The sequence below is a fragment of the Rhinopithecus roxellana genome, chromosome 5 (genome assembly GCF_007565055.1).
Source record: "Rhinopithecus roxellana isolate Shanxi Qingling chromosome 5, ASM756505v1, whole genome shotgun sequence".
In the NCBI taxonomy this organism is placed as follows: Eukaryota; Metazoa; Chordata; class Mammalia; order Primates; family Cercopithecidae; genus Rhinopithecus; species Rhinopithecus roxellana.
In genome coordinates, this window is record NC_044553.1 from 173,381,172 (window position 1) to 173,404,324 (window position 23,153).

A 23,153-nucleotide genomic window follows, 5' to 3' on the forward strand; every position below is an offset into this window, starting at 1 on the left:
CTTGGGGGAAGAGAAGCAAAAGGCAGGATTTGGTAAGGTGGACAGTGAGAATCTCAGTCACTGCCACCATTTGTCAAATTGGACAACAGCCCCCACTGTACTTTGGATCCTGCTCTTACCTTCATCACCCTTAAAAGGGTGTTGGCAGCTTCCAGGGTGTCCTTTGGGATTCCTGACTTGGGGAGGAGGTGGCAGGTTTCCTAGGACTCCAGAGTTGAATATAAAGCAAAAGGAAGTGCCACTAAGAACTTCTGGGCTTTGGGACCCTACAAGAGGTGTCCCCAGAAGCAGCTCAGGCCAGTCAGCCTGGGCCAAGCTGCCTGGCTAGACACTCTCCGTGGAACACTGGGACTGACTCTTGGGCAGTGGGCTTTGCAGGGCAGCCCCAACCCAAACCTGTGCAGAGCACACAGTACTCATAGCCTAACTGCAGGTTAACGCCTGCATTTTACAGGGAGGGACACAGGCAGGGAAGTGGGATGTGGATACCTAAGGACCTTAGCCTCTGTGTTCCTTGTTGCCCTCTCTTGGTGAGTCCCCTGTCTTGGTCTCTACCCTCTTTCCCAGACTGTCTGACTTTTACTACTTTCCTCTGCTTATTCTCTCTTCCCACCCCCTCCTCACTGCCTCTCGGATTTTCAGGTCCCAGTTCTTCTCCAGCTGCAGGAGGGAAGGAGTGGATGGGGCAGACCACACAGGTCTGGAGAGGCCTTGCTTACCTTCCCTCAGGGGGTCCAGGCTGTGGAGCATAAGCTGGTAGATGGTGCTGCGGATGGTGCTGTTGTGCAGAGAGGTCGAGCTGCTCCCTCGGGTCAGCAAGGACGGGAGCTGAGCAAGAGGAGAGCCGCACAGGCCTCAGTGGGCCCCTGTCCAAGCCAGGGGAGGAACCACACGAGGGCATCACTAACCTTGCCTCTTTCCCATAAAAATCAGGGAGAAAGCACAGATGCCTTATCCTGACCTCCCCTCTTCCTCTACCTCCAACCAGCAGAGTTACACTACTTTCTTTCTCAGCCTCCCCTCAGCTCTTCCAGGACTATTTTGTTCTATGTACTGAATAATTTCCCAAGGTCTCCACAGGGAGCAACCTGGTGTATTAGGGATATCATGTTACCAAGGGTTTGCACATCCCTGCAAGTACACCCTCAGAAACACTCCCTCACCCACACACCACACAGACAGACCCACTGCACATGGCTACGGCCCTTTACAGTCCACATTATCACGTTTTATCATTGCCCCACTCCCAGAGATGAGCAAAGCTGTGATCCCCATCTATGGAAAGGGAAAGGAAAACTCAAAGAAGCTAGGTGCCTAAGCCAAGGTCATGCGGGAAGTAAATGAAAGAGTCAGACTGGTACCCAGGTCTTCTGTGGTCTTCTGATTCCCAGTTCAGTTTGTTTGTTTTTTTACTGCCCACGTGCTCAGAGACCCTCAAAGGTACACACATACACACACATTGATACTGTACAGACACAGATGTGACACTTATTCATAGTGACACTTATAGAAATATCATCTGATTTACAATGGAACATCCAAAGACAATGCTTCCACACTTGCTGAGTCCTCCCTCCCTCTTCCTCTTCTTTCTCCCTCCTTTCTTCCCCCTCATCCCTCTGATCTGAACTCTCCTGCCATCTAGTGACTGTGGTGCCACAGTACTTCACCACAAGTTTAGAGACTTTCTTTGGATGGGGGAGGTTCTTTAGGTTCAGGTTTGGAACTCCTTTCAAAGTTCCCCATAATTCTTTGCAGATACTTCATAGGCTATAAACAGCGAAGGCACAGTTTTTCAGAAACCTCAGACTCCTGCCCTCTCCAGTTCCCCTGCTATCTTTCTCTTAGTTCTGGGGCATTCCAAAGCCATAGGTAATCTGGCTTTTATATCAATCATACAATGTTGGGCTGTACACTTGGACCTGAATTCATCTAGTACAAACAGTCATTTTACAGATGCAGAATCTGAAGCCCAAGGTCACACAGCAAGCTAATGGCAGAGAGGACTGCAACATTTCAGACTTAGCTCCCAAACTAGCACCTCCTCAAAGGCCATCTAGAGGTGAGACTTCTCAGAAAAGGAGCCCTCTCCTCCCTTGCCTCACCCTGGCAGCGCTCACAGGAGCTTCCTAGACCTGAGCACAGCCAGGGTCCCCAGCTCAGGGCCCCAATACCCTGGGTCTGTGACCATCCACTGAGACCCTGCAGTGTCCCCACTGTGCAGACTCCATACAGCACCCACCTTCAGCTTCTTGTTATCCTGTAGCTCATCCACCGCAATGGCCCCATCGCCTGGCTGCAAACAGGGAGAGGAGTCACAAGATGTTGTGGCGAGACCCTCACTTTCTCCCTACATCCCTCTCTCCATGGAAGTCCTCAGGTTGAAATACAGAAACGCACTCAGAGATAACCTGGTCTCAGAAAATGTTTCAACATATTCCATTCCTCCAGTCTGACCTTCTATAATCTGGCTTCACCCTGCAATGCAGAACCCCCAGTCGAATGTGTCCACTCACCATAGTCCAGTGGCACCAACTGTCTTTGGGTTTCTGATATGTGCCATCCTCTTCACCCACCTCAAAACCCTCATCACAGGGCCCCTCGCCCCTCGTCCATAATGCTCTTTCCCTCCTCAGGCTTCTGGTCTCCACTTAAGTGTCACCTTCTTCTGGGAAGCCATGTATAATTATTTTATAGACCCCTGTTCTTTTCCTTCACAGCACTTGCCCCAATTTATTTGGGGAAATAAGTCGACTGCCCCACTAGCATCTTGAAGGTAGACTATTTTATTCACCACTGTGTGGCCAGCATGAGAACACTGCCCAACACTTAGCAAGAGCTCAATAAATATTTATTAAATGAATGAATAAATGAAAATCTAAATACACTTAATCTAACTCTTGTTCCCTTGTTCATGCCTTTTCCTCCTGCCTAAAATGCCTTCTCCATTCCTTTCTTTCTACTCAAATCTTATCCATTTTTTATAAAATTCAGGGTGAATTCCTGTATGAAGCTTTCCCAAATGCCCCTTCCATGCCCCCTCCCACCCTCCCTTCAGCTTACTACAATACCTCTCTCCTGGAAAGCTGTATAACAGTGAGCACATTCTGTGATACTAAAATCAGCTGTGTGCTCAGGTAAGTGCTAGTGTTTTGGGAAAGCTATGGGGCAGCCAGCTGGAAAGTGGGACAGCCCTAGACAATCTAAGATGAAGAAGCGTTAAGCCTGTATATTTACTGTCTGAACCACTGGCTTGCCATTTTACACTCACAGCCTTGTAATACCATTTGAACTTTTTTCAAAAAAAGTGCTATTTAACTTTTCACTACATGAATTGTCTACCAGCTACATGTAGACTCTACCTTTTTTTTTTTTTTTTTTTTTTTGCCATGTAATGAACTTACGGTCATCTCTGTTTCCCTTCCTTGTGGCACAGTGTCTTACTGAGCACAGGAGGTACTCAGTAAAGGTGAGCTGAATGAGTAGACACTCCCAAGTGACCTTTAGTGCTTTTGTTTTATTATTATTATTATTATTATTATTTTGAGACGGAGTCTCTATCACCCAGGCTGGAGTGCAGTGGTGCAATATCACCTCACTGCAACCTCCCCTCCTAAGTTCAAGCGATTCTCCTGCCTCAGCCTCCCAAGTAGCTGGGATTACAGATGTTTGCCACCATATCCAGCTAAATTTTGTATTTTTAGTAGAGATGGGGTTTCACCATGTTGGCCAGGCTGGTCTTGAACTCCTGACCTCAGTTGATCCACCCGCCTTGGCCTCCCAAAGTGCTGGGATTACAAGCATGAGCCACTGCGCTCAGTCTTATTATTTTTTTACAGAGTTTTGCTCTGTTGCCCAGGCTGGAGTGGAGTAGCACGATCATGGCTCATTGGGGCCTTGACATCTTGGGCTCAAGCCATCTTCCCACCTCAGCCTCTCAAGTAGCTGGGACTACAGGCATATACTATGACACCCGGCTCGTTTTTGTATTTTTTGTAGAGATGGGGTTTCACCATGTTGCCCAAGCTGGTCTTAAACTGTGCTCAAGTGACTCACCCACGTCTGCCTTCCAAAATGCTGGTATTACAGGTGTGAGTGACTGGCTACTTTTTTTGTTTTTTGTAGAGACTGGGTCTCTCTGTGCTGTCCAAGCTGGTCTCGAACTCCTGGGGTCAAGCAGTCCTCCTGCTTCACCCCCACAAAGTGATGGGATCACAGGTGTGAGCCAGCACATCCAGCCTTTAGTGTTATCTTTAAGCAGCAGGATCACAAACGGCTGCCCTCAGCAATCGTCTTTACCTTCTCATTGCTTCCCTCACCCCACCAACCTCCATGGCTAAACCAGAACTGAACTTGCTACACTCCCTTCTTTGTTCAGCTCAGAAAATACAGAAAATAGTGCTTGATCTAAGGCCACTCACCTATCCCTCCAACTTATTCATTCATTCAGTTCTTATTTACTGAGAACCTGCTATACTATTTATATGGTGCTATTCTGGTGGCTTTAGGGATACAAAGATGCTTAGGACATGGATTCTGTGTCCAGAAAGAAATTGAGGCCAGTGATAACACAGATGCATGACAAAGAAGAATGTGGTTCCTGAAATAAAAGGCATAGATAGGTGCTATGCTAGGATGGGTAAGGAAGCTTTCTGAAGTAGGTAGAATTTGAGTAAGCTTTGAAGGATTGGGGGAGGTTTGAATGCTTGGATACACATTGCTAAATGAATGAATGAACATAAAAATGAATGAAACAGAGTATAAACAACAAATCTGCATATGAAGGGGCACTGCGCATTTTAAGAAATCCCCTCAACTCTTTCATGACACGCCTATAAGTTTACTGGGATATAAGAGGCTACAGCACTGACCCCATTGGCCCAGCCATCTCACTATTTCTCATATCTAACCCTCACCCAAAAAGTTCTCTTTTTTTTTTTTTTTTTTTTTTTTTTTTTTGAGACAGAGTCTCACTTTGTCACCAGGCTGGAGTGCAGTGGCACGATCTCGGCTCACTGCAACCTCCGCCTCCCGGGTTCAAGTGATTCTCCTGCCTCAGCCTCCCGAGTAGCTGGGACTACAGGTGCGCGCCACCAGGCCGAGCTAATTTTTGTATTTTTAGTAGAGACCGGGTTTCACCATATTGGTCAGGATGGTCTCAATCTCCTGACCTAGTGATCCACCCGCCTCGGCCTCCCAAAGTGCTGGGATTACAGGCATGAGCCACTGCGCCTGGCCAAGAGTTCTCTGTAGAGGCAAAGAAAGAACTGTGAGGGTCCCGTCTACACTCGGGGGTGGAAGGTTCTGTACACCGAGGGGTAGGAGACACTGATCTTTGCCCCATGGTGCACACCCCTAATGGTTTCTCTGCCATTCAGATTTATTCAAGCCAAAATACCTTTCTAAGGATTCATCGTTCATGGCTAATTTCAGAATGCACTTCTAACTTTCTGAAGTCTTTCACATCCATTTTCTTATTTAATATGACTAACTCTGTAAAACAGACAACACTCATATTATTGTAGCTATTTTGCTAGATGAGAAAACTGAGATGCAGAATGATTCCATCACTTACCCACACTCACAAAGATGGTGACAGAATCCTGTCTTCTCTTTTTTTCTTTTTGTTTAGAACCCTGATCTTATCTCCCTTCAGTTTTTTCTTTTTTTCTTTAGTGCTTTTGATTTGGTTTTACTAAATCCCATTTATTTTCTCAAGCATGAATAAGGAAATGAGGTCAAATCTATATTCCCTCGTGGCTCTATTTCATGTTTCGACATTTCAGGCAAATGGACATGAATGTTCGTCAACATTTGGGTGTGGCAAAATGTTGAAAAGGGGATGTTCAGAAAGCACCTACTTGCCAGTGCTGTTACTCATGAGTTCATGTATGTAACGTAACAGCACTGGCAAGTAGGTGCTTTCTTTTTTTTTTTTTTTTTTTTTTTTTTTTTTTTTTTGAGACAGAGTCTCGCTCTGTCGTCCAGGCTGGAGTGCAGTGGCCGGATCTCAGCTCACTGCAAGCTCCGCCTCCTGGGTTTACGCCATTCTCTCCCCTCAGCCTCCCGAGTAGCTGGGACTACAGGCGCCCGCCATCTCGCCCGGCTAATTTTTTGTATTTTTTTAGTAGAGACGGGGTTTCACCGTGTTAGCCAGGATGGTCTCGATATCCTGACCTCGTGATCTGCCCGTCTCGGCCTCCCAAAGTGCTGGGATTACAGGCTTGAGCCACCGCGCCCGGCCAGTAGGGGCTTTCTGAATATGCACTTTTCACAAACACATTCATCTCTCACATCACAACATTCTCCCTGCTCTTTCTTCAGCCCAGTTACCCCCACTTTCTTCTCCTACAATTAGCAAGAGGCTGAGGTAACAGAAGAGGATGTCTTCATGCCTCTTGCTGAAGATGAGCAATGGGATCCTTTGCAGCTGTTTATAGGAACTTCAGGTGGCACACCATGGTAGCCCCTAGATGGCTTGTCCTCCTGACCTCCATTTGCTATTTCCCACTGATACAGCAATTCCTGTTCTCGACCATCCATAACACATTTCCTGAACCACACATGTTAGTCTTAAATTTTTTAAAAACATTTATTCAACAAATATTTATTGAATCCCTTGTCCGAGCCCTACCTTCGCCCAGATTCTCTCAGGTAGAACACACTTCACTTTAGCCCTTCACTGAATACAGTATTACACCCCAATCCACTCCATTTGTCTATTCTGGAAACCCAGAAGTCTACCCAAATTCCTCCCTCTCCCTCACAGCCCACACCCAATTAGCTGTCAGACCTCCTTCCTGAGAGTTCTCACATTTCACCTTGTCTCTGCTCTCTCCTGCCTGCAGTCCTGCACAGCCTCCTGACTTGTGATCTGTTCCTCTTCCAGTACATTCACCACCCCTCAGCCAGAGTGGGTTTCTGAGCAAAGCACATCATGTCCCTCCCAACACATTGGGAGCCCTACTGTCACCTAGTAAGAGTCCAAACTCCTTAACTTAGCGCAGCCTCCTGCTTACTTGCAGTCCAGTATTGTCCAATAGAAATATAATGCAAGCCATATATGTAATTTTAATTTTTTAGTAGCCACATTTTTTAAAAGTAAAAGAAACAAGTGAAATTATTTTTTTTTACTTTTTTAGACGGAGTCTCACTCTGTCACCCATGCTGGAGTGCAGTGGCGAGATCTCGGCTCACTGCAACTTCTGCCTCCCGGGTTCAAGCGATTCTCCTGCCTCAGCCTCCCGAGTAGCTGGGATTACAGGCGCCTGCTACCACGCCCAGCTAATTTTTGTATTTTTAGTAGAGACAAGGTTTCACCATGTTGACCAGGCTGGTCTCAAACTCCTGACCTCAGATGATCCACCCACCTCAGCCTCCCAAAGTGCTGGAATTACAGGAGTGAGGCACTGTGTGCCCTGCCGTGAAATTAATTTTAATAATTACACTTTAACCTGATATGCCTGAAATATAATTTCAACATGTAATTAATATTACAAATATTGGGGTGTTTTACAACCATTTTTTCAGACTAAGCCTTTGAAACCCAGTGTATATCATTAAACTCATAGCACATCACGAATCAGACTAGCCGCATTTCCAGGGCTCAACAGCTGTATGCAGCTGGTGGCTACAGTCTCTTCTTGCCCTCTCATTTCTCTGGTTTTTGCACATGCCTACGAGACTCCCTAGCCCTTATATAGTCAGTGAATTCCTGCTTGTCCTTCAAGATTCACCTAAGTATCCCCTCCCCTAGGAAGCCTTCCCTGACCCTCTGGTCTGTTGAGATGTCGGCCCTCTGCAGTACTAAATCCCTCAGCATTTACCTATACCATTACACATGACAGTGTAAACTATTGCTTTACTTATCTGCCTTTCCCACTGAGAAGGATTTACCATGGAGATGATGAAGCTTAAGCTTCAGGGCTCATCACTCTCCTACACAAATCCCTTCCAAGGCTTGCACCTAATTTTGTGGCAATAGTTTTATATTCTTTTTCTTAGTGAGTATCGGGCCCCACAAAACCTAGATTAACTCCACCTCCTCCATTAGACTAAGCTCCTTGAGAGCTGGAACTGTGCTTTATTCAGACCTATCACAGGCCAGACCTATCACAGGCCTCATACAAAGATGTTCAATGAATGTTTGCTGAATGAATGTTGGGGTTCTTGAGGGATTACTCCCAGACTATCTCTCTTTCAGATTAGCATCAGGCAATTCTTGATTTTAATTACCATACATTCATTGGTGATTCACAGTTTTCTGTTTCCAGCCCAGACTTTGTTCCTGGGCTTCAGACTCATTTGTGCCACTGCCTCCCAGATATACCCACTTGGAAGTGACCTAAGCACCCAAACTCACTATTCCAAAGTGGGAACTCTTGAGTCTCCCTAAACTTATTATCCTTTCTCAGTGGATGGCACTACCATCCACCCTGCTGCTCAAGCCAAAAAGATCAGCAGGATCCTTGATTTTCCTGATTCTCTCACCTTCCATATCCACTTCACACCAAGTCCAGATAATTCTGTCTTAAAACATTCACAAATACATACACATATAAACAGCCCACAACAGCCTCCTAACTGGACTCCCTGCTTCCACTCTTGCACACCTACAATTCATTCTCTACTCAGCAGCTAGGGAGGACTCTCATTACTTCATTCACCTGTTGAGCTTGAAATAAAATCCAGGCTGGGCGTGATGGCTCACAACTGTAATCCCAGCACTTTGGGAGGCCAAGGCGGGCAGATCCCAAGGTCAAGAGATCGAGACCATCCTGGCCAACATAGTGAAACCCGTCTCTACTAAAAATACAAAAATTAGCTGGGTGTGGTGGCGTGCACCTGTAGCCCCAGCTTCTTGGGAGGCTGAGGCAGGAGAATCACTTGAACCCGGGAGGTGGAGGTTGCAATGAGCCGAGATCGCGCCACTGCACTCCAGCCTGGCGACAGAGTGAGACTTTGTCTCCAAAATAAAAATAAAATAAAATCCAAACTCTGTATCTGATGCACAGGGCCCTTCATGGAGTATTAGGTTGATGCAAAAGTAATCGCGATTTTTGCCATTAAAAGCAAAAGTAATGGCAAAAACCACGATTACTTTTGCACCAAACTAGTAGCTCCCACCCTCTTCTCCAGTGGTATTCTGAACCCCTCTCCCTATTACTAACCACACTGGCCTTTATTCTTTCCTCTAATGTGCCAAGCTCTCTTTTCCAGCTCTGAGCTTTTGCAAATGCTGGTCCCCCTTTCAGAAATTCTTGTCAAAGGCCATGGGGTGGTTTCCCTTCTCATTCTGCAGATCTCTACTTGAAATTATCCTCCAAGAGACCTCCCCCACTCTCCCTCACTAAAGGGGGCCCACTATTATTTACAATCACTCTCTATCACATGCCGTGTTTATTTCCTTTACAGCACTTGTCATATGCTGCAATTAACATCTTAGTTTATTTTACTTGTTTATCATCCATATGTCCACTCCCTCACACTAAAAAAAATTCTGTTGGCTGTATATTTCCAATTAATTCAGGTGGCAGGGCATCTAGACATTATGCTGTTCTCTGTAGAACACCATGAATATCTAGTTTCATATTGAATCCCATCACATGCACTAGGAGAAAATATTACTGGGTTGTATGAATGCATGTAGAATCTCAACTACAAGCTTACACATATCCATGAAAACAACAAACTATTAAACTAGATGTGATCAGATGTTTGAGTTTTTCTGTTAATATTTGTTTGTTTCTTATGCATCCATTTTGTCATCTGCTAGCACCCACTAGCAGGTGAACATTGAAAGCTTAAGATTTATGTTTTTAATATTGTGGTTAGGTTTTGGTTTTGTTTTGTTTTTGTTTGTTTTGTTTGTTTTGTTTGTTTTGTTTTGAGACATAGTTTTGCTCTGTTGCCCAGGCCAGAGTGTAGTGGCATGATCTCAGCTCACTGCAACCTACGCCTCCTGGGTTCCAGCAATTATCCTGCCTCAACCTCCCAAGAAACTGCACTGCATGCGTGCCACCATGCCCGGCAAATTTTTGTATTTTTAGTAGAAATGAGGTTTCACCTTGTTGGCCAGGCTGGTCTTCAACTCCTGGCCTTAAGTGATCCGCCCACCTCGGCCTCCCAAAGTGCTGGGATTACAGGCGTGAGCCACCACACCTGGCCAAAAGATTAAGAAAATTTTATGAAGAGAAACCCTAAAACTGAGCATTCTACTCTTAACATCTTTTCCTGACAATTAGAGGGAAGCTGATTATTATTCAAAGAGTCGAAGAAGGGAACCCCTCAGCCCAGGCTAGGGTGGGCCCTTTGGCAGCACAGTGAGTTCCAGCTGCTTCCTGCACACAGCCCCTTGCCTCGAAAGCAGGTAGCTGGCTCTACAGGTCACTGATAGAAGCCCTTAGGATAAATGCCAACCCTGATAAGAAAGGGGAGGACCAGTCCCTCAACAGGTAGCAGGTTTGTCTGCTTGAGGTCTTGTTGATTGGTTTAATTTTTAAAATCCTGCCAGGGACCAGGTGCGGTGGCTCACACCTGTAATCCCAGCACTTTGGGAGGTCAAGGTGAGAGGACTGCTTGAAGCTAGGAGTTTGAGACCAACCTGAGTAACATAGTGAGACACACCCCCATATCCTCCCCACCCCCTACCTTCTCTACAAAAAGTTTTTGAAATTAGCTGGGTGTGGTGGCATGCACATGTAGTCCCAGGTACTCAGGAGGCTGAGGAGGGAGATTGCCTGAGTCTGGGAGGTCAAGGCTGTAGTGAGTCGTGCTTGCGCCATTGCACTTAAACCTGGGTGACAGAGCAAGACCTTGTCTCAGAAATAAATAAATAAATAAGTGCTTCCAGGATGAAAATAGCCCCCAGTGCATTTAGGAGAGAATGGCAGACTTTTCCCCAGGAGTATTCTAGAGGGAAGAGTATGGATATGGAGCTTCCAAAGGAGCCCCAACTAGGCTCTTTTCTCTGCTTTGCATACCTTTTTGCCATTGGCTTTCCACAGGACTGTCTTGCTAATCATACATCTCATGCAGATGGCTGGTGCTTCCTGGCTAATCTAGTCAAGTATAAAAAAGGGCCCCTGCTGTCCTTCAAATACCAATAAGGCTTTTCAGCCAGCCTAGTGCCTCCGTTTTGCTGTCTGTTGGCTTTCCGTGACTATGCATGGTCAAGGCATATCAGAGATTTATCATTTTTGGTCAGAACAAATACACTGAGAGCTTCAAAACCAAGTATACTTGAAAACTAAGTTTCAGAGAGAGAGCCTGTGCTCAGAGTTAGACTGTGTTGATAACTACGCAAACATTTACCATTTCCTTATTGGGGTCATAAAAGGCATCCTCAAACCAATATATGTCAATCTGACAATGTTGTCCAAAATAATTTTAGCTTTGAATTTTTTCAGCCAGTGTCAAAAGTGAGACTCTAAAATACTTACTATATGTCTGTGTTCGATGCTAAGTCCTTTATTTTTTTCTGGAAATATTCTTAAGTAAATTCTGATTAGAATCACTCCTAAAACACCTTTATCCTTATTCTAGATAATCAGGGCAGAATGAACAGTAAAGTGAAAGATCCTCAGATTCTGAGCTGTTGAGCTCAGAAATTCAACAGCTATCAGGTGGGTGAATATCCAGTAATAAAATAGATTGTTCTCTGCTGATTGTATGTTTCCAAGTTGCTCAGGAAGAAGAATACCTGCAAATATGTTGCTCTTAGTAAAATACCACGTGGCCATTCCAATTAGTTTATTTATTATCTGTAGCTGCTTTCACACTACAAGGACAGAGTTCAGTAGCTTTGACAGAGACTATATGGCTTGCAAATCCTAAAATATTTACTGTCTGGACTTTTACAGAAAAAGTTTGCCAACTTCTGCATAGCTCATCCATTCACTTTACAGATGAGCAACCTAAGGCCTGTTTGAAAAGCAAAGTAACTTTGTAGCATTTTGCCCAGGGTTCACTTCACTGCAGTTAATCTTCTCTAGGCTTGTCCCTTCTACTGGATACAATCTTTTTATTTCCCACACTGGCTTTCATTTAACTTAATAATAACGGTTTGTTGTATTGCATTGACTTGCCCAGGGTAACAGGAATAGTCAGCAGTGGAACGTGGCTTAAAACCCAAATATAGTGATTCCTGATCAATAGTAAGGATCACCAAGTAGCTGTGTAACTTTGGCTGAGTTAATTATCCTCTCTGAGCCTCAGTTTCCTCATCTGCAAGATGAAGGTAATCTATTCCTTGTATGGTTTTATGAGAAATTGTTAAGACAATGTATGTATGGAATAGGCTCTCTGTAAGCATGGATTCTCAACCCCTGACTCCTTTGTCTCACTAAACTGGAGTTCTGGAACTTTTAGGATTCCCTGAGGAAACTGAACTAAATACTTATGGAACTTCTTCTAAGAAAAAGACACTGGGCTTGGCCCTTTAGGAGGTACAAAAATTAGTTCCCCATTTAGTGGCAGTGATAAGCCTGATGTGACCAGACTTATGACCTGGTTAAAGGGAAATAAGGCATCCTTGAAGGGGTGATGACATTTAAAAAATGCTAAAGGGGCCAGGTGTGGTGGTTCATGACTGTAATTTCAGCAATTTGGGAAGCTGAGGCAGGAGGATCACTTAAGACCAGGAGTTTAAGACCAGCCTGGGCAACATGGTGAGGCGTCCATCTCTACAAAATATTAAAAATTAGCTGGGCATGGTGGCACATCCCAGCTACTAGGGAGGCTGAGGTGGGGACTGCTTGAGCCCAGGAGTTCTAGGCTGCAGTGAGCTATGAGTGCACCAGTGTACTCCAGCCTGGGCAACAGAACAAGACCCTGTCTCTTAAAAAAAAAAAAAAAAAAATTCATACTGGATCTATTTTGACAAATAAGAACAGAGATGTAATCATCCCTGTGCTTACTAATTGGCAAGGAGTTGCTGCTAAAGCCCTCGAAGAGTCCCTTCATAGGTTATGTATTCTCTTTTGAAATCATGATTATGCTTCATTTGTCCCACAAGCTTTGCTTTGATGGTCTAACTCAGATTAAATGGAAAGTTCAGAGTTTGTAGAGTTTAAATAAAAACAGAATTATTATGAGGGACTAGGAAGCAAGTCAGAGGCACTTTGGAAACTGCTGGCCTATTGTACACCAAAGTATTGGCATTTTCTTCAGAGGAGAATACCAGGACTTCATGGCCACCCCTGAGAACTTAGCAAGGCCTGCCCTAATAACTGCATTAGGAGAGAGGTTCCTGTTTCCTTGTATTAAATTCTGTAATGCTCTAAGCCTCTCTTTATTTTTGAAGTCTTTGGCTTCATGGAGGATAGTCTGGCGAGAAATAGCACTGACTGGGGAATTAGGAGACTGGGTTCCTGTTCCAGTTCTGATACCTGCTGGCTGTATGACCCTGGGCAGGATATTTCCTTTTTGGACCATCTGCAAATGACACAATAGAAGCTCAATTGACCAGATCAGACACATAACCATTGTGTTGGGTCCTGACAGAACTGAACTCACTTGGACATGAGACATTATCATAGAATGCTAGAGTTAGATGGGACCTTTCAGCGATTAGTTGGATTCTATCATTTCTCCTAGAGAGGGCAAAGGACCTGTCTGTGGTCACACAATTCATTAGAGGCAGAATCAGATTAGAACCCAGGTTTCCTGGCTCTCTGTTCCATGCTTTGGCCAGAACAACATGTTATCTAAAAAGTCTAAAGGAAGTGCATTTAATCTCCCTTGCCTCACATATCTCACAGACACATTGCTGAGTTTGGTCTCCATCCTGCTCACTCATTAAAACTGCTCTGGATTAAGTAGCTAAGTCCTTCCACTCTGCATGCAAAATTCTGCTCACACCAGCGGCTTCTCTGAGACCTGGAATAGGCAGGCTGTGAGCCAACCCTTACCCAAACTCACCCTTTAGGAGCAGGAGAGAAGTGGGGTCTGTGTTCCCTAAGGTACCCTCACTTTAGAGTCTCAAGGAACAAAAAACTTGGAATGATCTGGGTGTGGTGGTATGTGCCTGTAGTCCCAGTTACTCCCAACCCAAAAAACCCAAAAAATTTTGGAATGAATTTTCAGAGATCACTTCTGCAATTAATCATCTTCCAGGTTATTGAATCATCCAATGAATTTAACAGAAAGGTCCCTCAAGTGAGCAGAGAAGTTCTTGGAAAGGAACTCAAGGGTCAGGAGAAAGCCCCAGGATTGGTGCTCCTGGTGTCTGGTCTCCAATGCGCACAGAGAGAGGGGCTCTGCCCCCAGGACTAGCTTGTCAGTGGGTGAACAGGGCTCCCATCTTCTCTAATATTTTCAGAACAAAACAAAAATATAAAAGCCTCCCCCTTCTCAGACCCCATCCAAGTCTGGAATGTGAACTAACGGGATTAAATGAAAATGAGGGTGCTAGCTAAACCCTGAATGCCATGCACATGGAAAAGATTATCATTTTTCCTCGCCTGGCATCTTCTTGGACATTCTCCAAAGCCCTGCTCAAATGTCATTTCCAAACACCTGGTCATACCAACCCGAGCTCAAATCTTGGTTTCACTGCCTATTTGCTGTGTGACCTTGAACGTGTGGTTTAACGTCTTTAGGCTTCAGTTTCCTTTCCTGCAAATGGGGATCATAATATGACCAGTTTATTGGGTGATTAAGGGTTGAGCCAATGTCATGCTTACAAAGGCCCCAGCGCAGTGCCTGGCAGAGAATAGGTACTCTATACATGTTGAATAAATAGTAAGGGAACCAGAGCATTCATCTCTTGAGGTCTGATCCAGCACCTTCTCTTCAGGTCCTGGCTTCGCCACATCCTTTCATGTCAAAGGGGCTAGAGAAGCCTGAACCAATTTGTCCTTACCTTGCTGAGGTCTCCTAAGGCCATGACCTTAGCCGCTGGCCTCCTGCTGAGCTGCTCCTTCACCCAGGCCTCGATTTGCTTGTTCCACTTCATGGTGAACACATAGAAGGCATAGGCCAGCAGCAGCAGCAGGCTTTCCCACCAGGCAATAAGGCTGTCCAGGAAGAAGAGGATGAGCATTATCAGGTCAAGGATGTAGAAGGAGACATCACGGAATAAGGGCCACCAGGTGAGGTTGAGGATCTCTCGGGAGAAGAGGGAACAAGTGCCAATGACAAAGAGAATGTTGAACACAGCGGAGCCCACAATGGTACCGATGCCCACGTTGCTGTGGGAAATGAAGACACCGATGAGGGAGGTGAAGAGCTCAGGGGCAGAGCCTCCAGCAGCCATGAATGTGGCGCCTGCCACATCCTCGGAGATCTGCAGCTTGTCTGTGATGACACCTAGGGCTGGAACGAAGTACTCATCGCAAACAATGGCCAAGGCCACAAACACATACATCATGCCAAAAATGTGCAGGACCACCCAGCCCTGCCGCCGCTCCTCCACACTGAACAGATCTGGGGGGTACTCCCCCTTCGGGGGGAGGTCTGGCAAGATGGGAGGCAGCACTGAGGGACTGGGACTGAGCTCCTCTGGGAGCAGGGCCGTTGTGAGGCTTGGGGAGGGAGTGGTGGGCATGGCTGGGGTTGGCTTCACAACCACACAGTGATGGACCTGCGTGGTCGGCTTTGCCCTGACCGTGGGGGTTGTTGAGGTGCTGGGTGCTGTGTAAGGTTTCTTTGCCAGCCTCCAGACTGTGGCTGGGGCTGTTTCAATGGCTGACACACTGGTCCTCGGTGAGGGATTCCTAACACTCCAGGCAGCAGTGAAGGCTTTGGTTTCTGATGGGTTGCTGCCTGTCATGGTGCTTATTGTCACCTGCCCCTCAGAGGTGGCCGGGGTATGCGTCAGGACTGTTCCCTGGGGAGTCTTCAGGTTGTTCTTTCCCACTAACCCCCAGGGATGGGCTGAGCTGTTACTTTCCACTCTTCTGGGGGGAGACAGATTGTTTTTTTCCACGATGCTCCTTGGAGAAGTCAAGACATTTGTTTCTACCTCATGTGTCAGAAAAGTTGGGGTGCTATCAACCATTCCCTTGAGAGTGGTTGGGGTGGTTTCCTCCATTATTCTCTTAAGAGAGTTGGTTTCCAGTATTTTATAGGTTGTTGTAATGTCACTGTCCTTCACTGTTGTCCTGGGGGTGGTCGCATGGCTTGTTTCCATTGTCATGAATGTGGATGAAGCGTAAGTGCCTACTCTTCTACCACGTGGGGAAGGAGTATACTTCACCTTTTCCCTGACTTGAGTTGGGCTGTAGCTCTTCATTTCTCCTGTGGGTGTTGGGGTATACTTTTTTACTATTTGTCTGCTTGAAGTTGAGGTGTAGTAAGTCAGTGTTCTCCTAGATGTTGGGGTGTCTTCCTTCCTTCTTTCTGTACCTGCTGCTGTTGGGCTATAATTATTCTTGGTTGTTGTTGGGATCATCTTGGCTGTCCTTTTAGGAATATCGGGAATATTCTCCACTGTCATGCTCAGTGTTGCTTCATCACTGCCCACTGAGGCTTGGGGTACCAGCATCTCACCCCCCATTTCAGAGCTAGGTTTTGGAGGGTTGCTGCTCACCATCATCATCTCTTCACTGGCGAGGTCCCGGCTGGCCAGTTTTACAGGCTGATGAGAAGAGACTGCTGCCCACAATGAGGAAAGGCCCCGAGGTCTCCTAAGGTGCTGGTAGGTAGAACCGATGATCAACATTCCCAGTAGGAAGAGGAGGCGACTCCAATGAAGCCGCTTTGTCCGGAGTAACCGCCTATCTTGCGGCCCCATCCTGATCAATTTCCCCATGCTGGCCAGTTATATCTGGTTACAGAAGGCCTCTCATTCTGTCCTAAGATGGAGGCTACTCTGGGATTCAGGTTGGTGATCAGAGAAGATTTCTCCATGAAGCCCAGCCAGGGGGTATCCACAAACCTAGATGGTAGAAAAAGAGATTACTTACCACTAAGAGGAGATCTGGGATCCATAACAGCCTCATATGGAAAAAAGTGATAATAGAAGCCCCAGGAACACAAAAGTATAATGCATGGGGTCTTTGCAAGAGTAAACTACTCCTGTCCCCTGCTCCAGAGGAAAATGCCTACTCTTAAAAGAAAGAGTACCTAGGGGTCCTCTGTACTATGTAGGCCTGCCAGCAGCCCAGGTTCCTGAGCTGGGGCCGGAGTGCTCTATGGAGTCTCCCTGGGCTCTCAGCAAAAGATTTGCCAGTACTCTTCAGGTCCAAGCCTAAGATGCTGGGAGCTCAGTCATCCATAGCTGGTGCCAGGCCACAGGTCTCACCTTATCAAAGGCAGGAAGGAGGTAGGGAGATATGGCTCTAAGCTATAGACAAAAAGAGGCAGTAGTGGAGGGCATTGCCAGGGACATTAAGGCTCCATGTATTTTTCTGGACTGACTTAAAACAATTCCACCATCCAGAGTGGGCAAAGCTTAAAAGTTAATGTTATAGAGCTTCCCAGAGAATACAGCATGGTGGGAGGATCATGGGAAATGGAGTTGAAAGCCTAGACTCCCCGTTCTGCTGCTTACCAGCTGTGTCATCCTGGACAGGCTGAGCCTTGGTGCCTCATCTGTGAAATGGGCATGATAACATATATATTGGTTATGCAAATATAATCTCTGGAAGGACAATTGGGTAAGGGAAACTGAGGATCAAAGGTCAGAAGGCGGCTTATTTTCACTGTATAGTCCATTAGTTTGACCTTTTTATCATGTGCATGTTATAATATTTTAAATTTAATTTAAATTAAATTAGAATATGAATAATAACAGTGTCAGGGGAATGTTGAGAGAGTAAAAACATACGAAAAGCATTGAACAGGCCAGGCATGGTGGCTCATGCCTGGAGTTCCAGCACTTTGGGAGGCTGAGGCGGGCAGATCACTTGAGGTCAGGAGTTCAAGACCAGCCTGGCCAACATGGTGAAACCCCATCTCTGCTAAAAATACAAAAGTTAGCCAGGCATGGTGGCACATGCCTGTAATCCCAGGTGCATGGGAGGCTGAGACAGGAGAATTGCTTGAACCTGGCAGGCAGAGGTTGCAGTGAGCCGAGATCACACCATTGCACTCCAGCCTGGGCAACAGAGCAAAACTCTGTCTCAAAGGAAAAAAAGAAAAAGAAAAGCACTGAACGGAAAGGCTAGTTTTACACAAGAATGAAGGAGGGAAGAACATGAAAGGCCCACAAAGAATCCTCATTTTATAAAGAAGGGTATTGAGGCCCAGCCCAAGTAAGTATTTATTAAATCTCTAATTAATGTCCACACACTACTACAAAACAATAACTGGAAATGATTGGTTTTGCATATGATATATTAGAAGTGAGCTGAGTAACCCATGGAATCTGTCTGGTACAACTCCTCGTCTGAGATATGAAAACACAGAAGTCCAGAGAGGAGATGTGACTTGCTTAACATCACACAGTTAGTGAGTAGCCAAACAGATGAGCCTCCTAACTCCCCTTTCTTTCTTGCATGCCACACTAATTGGACATGCAAAGGCACTTGTCTTAAAAAGCAAGAGAGGGACAAGCAAAAGGAGAAGTAGGAATAAGTGAACTTCCTTCTTTGTCCCTGATTTCTGTAATTTTCTTTCCACTATCTCCCTGCAGCCCCCCGATCCTTGCCATGAACTCAACACTTTGCAGCAAGCCCACTCGTATCTCCAACAGAAATTTCAGAGAGTCTCTCTCTTTCTGATGTTCCTGTGTTACGTAACAGAGCTGAGCTGGCACCCCAGCTGATCACTCCTACCTAATTACATCATTTACCTTCAGATCTTGGCATCTGGCTGTCTTCTCAGCTCTGGAAACTCGTCAGAATCCAAGATCTCAAAGAGTGGATCTGAAGCTGGACAGCAGGGAACACCCCATTCTCCTGCCTCCAGCTCTCCTATGGAATCCTAATTCAAGGCAGGGTCGGGTGTGAAGGGCAGCTCAGGGGAAGAATATCCGATCGTGGCTAATACCCACCTCCTCTAAGAAGCTTATCAGGGCATTGCACAAGTTCTGGGTCCCAGTGCGCCTGACCAAGCCTGAGAGAGTGGGCCTTCCACCAGGGACACAGATGGGCTCACTATGGGCCTGCAAAGTCAGTGGAGGAACTGGGGAGATTTCTCAAACTTGTTTCTAAGCTATGAGAATACAGGTGGTCTAGGGTTTCCATGCTTAGATGGTGGAAAGTTTTGGAAAGATTCAGAAGGTGCCTGGGGCTTAAGAGATCAGAAGGCCTCAGTTAGCATTAGGCTCGACTTGCTGCTGTGTGATTCTAATGTAACCTACAAGTAAATGTGGGGATAATAATATCTGTCCTACCTATCTGTAAGGTGAATGTGAGAATCAAAATAAAAAACAAAGATTATAGAGAAAACACCATGCAAACTTCAAAGCAATTCATATATAAAATCTATTTTATTAGGCCTAAAGGAAATTCTTGGTGTAGAGGGCACTAACAGATCTCCCCAGAGCAGGCTGGGACATCCCAAGATACCTGAGGAGTTGGCACACTGAGCTCCCTGCACCTCTAGCCCATGACTTGGAGCTGATCAAAGTGGGAGTAGGGTAAGGTAGTGGGATCTCATCATCCTAATCATTGATCTGGAAGCCATTTCAATCATTCAGCTAACTCAGCCTGATATTTACTGACTGTCCCTTTCTCCATTTCCTGTTTCCTCCAGAGTACCTGGGTGCGTGATGCTTTGGGTTACTTTCATCTGAAATAGCAGGTAATCCTCACAGCCTCACCTCTGCCCTGCTTCACCTTGAGTGGCCTGGAACAGTAAGAAGGTCACCAGATCCCTCTGCTGAAGTCTACAGGAGTGCCCACCCACTGTGGAAGAGCTGGCTTCATCTCTGAGTATGCTGGGGTCACTCTGGATGTTGGAAGCCTGGGGTCAGGGCCTAAGGTCTGCTAGTTACACGTCCTTGGCCTTTATGCTGCTGTGGGCAGAACCAAACCTAGTTCTTTCCCTTTTCATGCCACTGTGTACCACAGTCTCAAACTGGCCCAGAAAGATGAAAAAAAGAACATAATTCACAAAGTAAAATGAGTGATCTTTTTTTCTGAAACAACTCCTCTACATTTATAATGTTGTTTATTCAATATAAAAAATTCAGGGGAGAAGGAAATCCTCAGAAAAGTGATTCCTTTCTCTTATATGTTCATAAATGTTGCCAAGGAGTTCTTCCTGGAGTCTAACCTAAATCCTACCTGTTGGGGGTAAACACAGCTTCTTCTGTCTTATTATCATGGGATTCTGGCACATTTTGAAATTCAGCAGGAAATTTGGCTGCTCAACCAAGAATGGAAGCATCCTCTCTACTAGCCATGTGAGTTTGGACAAGTTATTTAACTTCTCAGTTGCTATAAACCTCTCATCCTGTAAAATGAGGATGATAATGACATTACCTGTTTGATAGCGTTGTTGTGGGGATTAATTAATTTGTAAAACATATTAACAATGCCGGGTACTATTGTTGTTGTTATTCTGCTTTTAGGTATCACAATCAGATTGTGTTAGAGGGGTCAACAGGTCTCCATGCATTTCACTGTTACAATGTTCTACTGTGCATTTATTTGTGCAATCACCTGATTAATTAGTACAACTCTTACTAGAGTGGGTGAACTCCAAGAAGACAGGGACCTTGCCTGTCTTATTCATCACTGAATCCTCAGAGCCCAGAATAGTGCCTGGCAAACAATGAATGTATTTAATAAACAAATTTATTTATTTATAAGTAAATTTATTTATTAAATATATTTAATTTATATATTTATATTATAAACATATTTATTAAATTAAATATATTTAATATATATTAAATATAAAAAGCATAACCCAGTGAGGAAGATGCTCAGAGATGGGGCCCCTGAGGGGATGGAGAGGGGAACGCCCACTCGAAAAGTTCATGACCTTTTGAGAGCAAATGGCTGGAGAATGGCCAGCACCACTGAGAAGTGGAAGCTGATCTGCTTTGCTCTATAAAATTGCCTCATTTTATACTCTCCCCTGGAACAGGATGGAAGAACTGATGGGGCAGATCTGGCTCTGACCCTCACGATACAATAAGGGGGTGAGGAAGGCAGATCTTAGAGGTTTGGCAGTACACCAAGGAGGACTTTCCTTGCCCTCCAAAGCTCTAGGCCTTTCCTAACTTTTATTAAAACAGAAAGAAGAAGGAACGAGACTTTTCATCTGACATGGAGGGTTTCTGGCTAAGGCTGGTTTATTTCTGGGCCTACATTAGGAGTTGCAACCGACTCTACAGTTGTACAGTGGAAAGTAGACAAGATTTGAAAGGGTCGCAAATTTTATTTCTTTTGTTGTTTTTTTTTTTAATCTGGCAAACAGCAAGCATTGATGGGTTGCAAATTTTAATGCCTTTAGGTCCTGGGTAGATAAAAATAAGTTACATCAATCATTTTCTAAGTAACTGGGGAGTGCTGGGGGCTATTTCTGGACAGAGAATAAATGACCCACCGATAGGTATTCCAATGTCAAACAATTTAAAAATATTAAGAAGCAAACAAATGAGTCTGAGGGCTGAATTTAACCTACAGGTACTGCTTTGAAACCTCTAATAAAGTAACAAGTCTGACGAGGAGCAAGCCTAAGGTCTCTCATTCTCAGGTTCCTCATTTATGAAACCAGGAAAGACAAGCTTCCTCATGGAATTGCTATTAGAGTAACAGTGAGAGAATCTGTGGAAAAGCACTTTGATCTGTCCAACCTGTATAATGTCACGGCCTAAGGCCTTTTGTTTCTATTGTTTTATTTGTGCATATTATATTGTTTATAGGATTAAAAATGGCTGTATAGTTGTCACTGGTGGCAAACAACAAAATAAGTCCCCAAACATACTATGACACATCTTTACAAGCCAGTGGCTAGAACCATACCTGAGACAGGGAGATGCAGGTGGTGGACTGAGTGCAGCTCAGAGACAGGATTTCATCCTTACAGCCAAGTGCCCTTCTGGAGAGGCCAGAGGTCTAGAGAAAAGGTCAGAGAGGTGATTTCAGAGGACTTCAGTGTGGCCAAGCAGGAAACCACACAGTCCCAGTACGATTCACAAAGCCCCTCAAAGTAAGAGAAACAGCCCACTAAGTAAAACTCCCATGTCAAATCTGACTTTATAAAGGAATGATGATTGAGGCACAGCAAGATAACTTTTTTTTTCCTGTAAGCTGACAAAGAGTAAGAAATTTAAATAACACCCAATGCCAACAAAGATACTGGTGAGGATGTGTAAATCAGGTATAGCAGCTCAAGTGACCTTGTTAAACTGTAAATCAGATAATGTCCCTCCTATATGCCAGACTTTCCAGTGGCTTCCCACCTCAATTGGAGAAAAAGCCTCATATTAGTCTACCAGGCCCTTTCTAGCTTTGCTTGTAGTAGCAAAAACTGAAATCTAAATGTCAATAGGAAACTGATTACATAAATGATAATGGCACATCTTTACAACAGTCAATTATATATAGCAGTTAAAAGGAATGAATGTGATGCCCAAGATATATTAATAAATCAATAACAATAAAAGTAGATGCAGAACAGTATATATAATATTGTTGCTTTTAGGTAGAAAGTATTATATATGTTATATTATATAGTTTATATAATATGTATATACATACACATATGTACATACATATGTAGAGACAATTTTGCAAAGCATATGTAAAAATGACTATACTTCTGGCCGGGCGCGGTGGCTCAAGCCTGTAATCCCAGCACTTTGGGAGGCCGAGACGGGCGGATCACGAGGTCAGGAGATCAAGACCATCCTGGCTAACACGGTGAAACCCCGTCTCTACTAAAAAATACAAAAAACTAGCCAGGCGAGGTGGCGGGCGCCTGTAGTCCCAGCTACTCGGGAGGCTGAGGCAGGAGAATGGCGTAAACCCAGGAGACGGAGCTTGCAGTGAGCCGAGATCCGGCCACTGCACTCCAGCCTGGGCCACAGAGCGAGACTCCGTCTCAAAAAAAAAAAAAAAAAAAAAAAAATGACTATACTTCTGTCACCAATAGATATAGAATGAACAAAAACAAACAACAACTCTGATATTTCACTTTTCCAACCCAGTGGCTAGAATCATACTTGAGGCACGGATATATGTATGGTTGCTTCTAAGAAAGCAAATGCTTATTTTTCACTTCATCTATTTTGAAACTTTGAATTTTGCCTG

The 23,153-nt window shown here is 44.9% G+C and overlaps 1 protein-coding gene across 4 annotated transcripts in view; it reads right to left on the reverse strand.

Annotated features, from left to right (window-relative positions):
* The window catches only part of SLC24A1 (solute carrier family 24 member 1), a 38,927-nt gene extending 20,030 nt beyond the window's left edge, over window positions 1-18,897 (reverse strand). Inside the window, exons 1-4 of one of the 4 annotated variants that reach the window (XM_010355515.2) lie at window positions 18,737-18,897; window positions 14,864-16,879; window positions 2,243-2,296; window positions 720-828 (exon numbers count right to left, since the gene is read on the reverse strand). In XM_010355515.2, the coding sequence (XP_010353817.1) occupies window positions 720-828; window positions 2,243-2,296; window positions 14,864-16,753 (2,053 nt within the window). In that variant the 5' untranslated portion in view covers window positions 16,754-16,879; window positions 18,737-18,897. Of the gene's footprint in view, window positions 1-719; window positions 829-2,242; window positions 2,297-14,863; window positions 16,880-18,736 lie in introns of those variants that run through there. The other 3 variants (XM_010355517.2, XM_010355518.2, XM_010355516.2) reach the window with 3 other exon arrangements.
* Window positions 18,898-23,153: the final 4,256 nt, after the last annotated feature.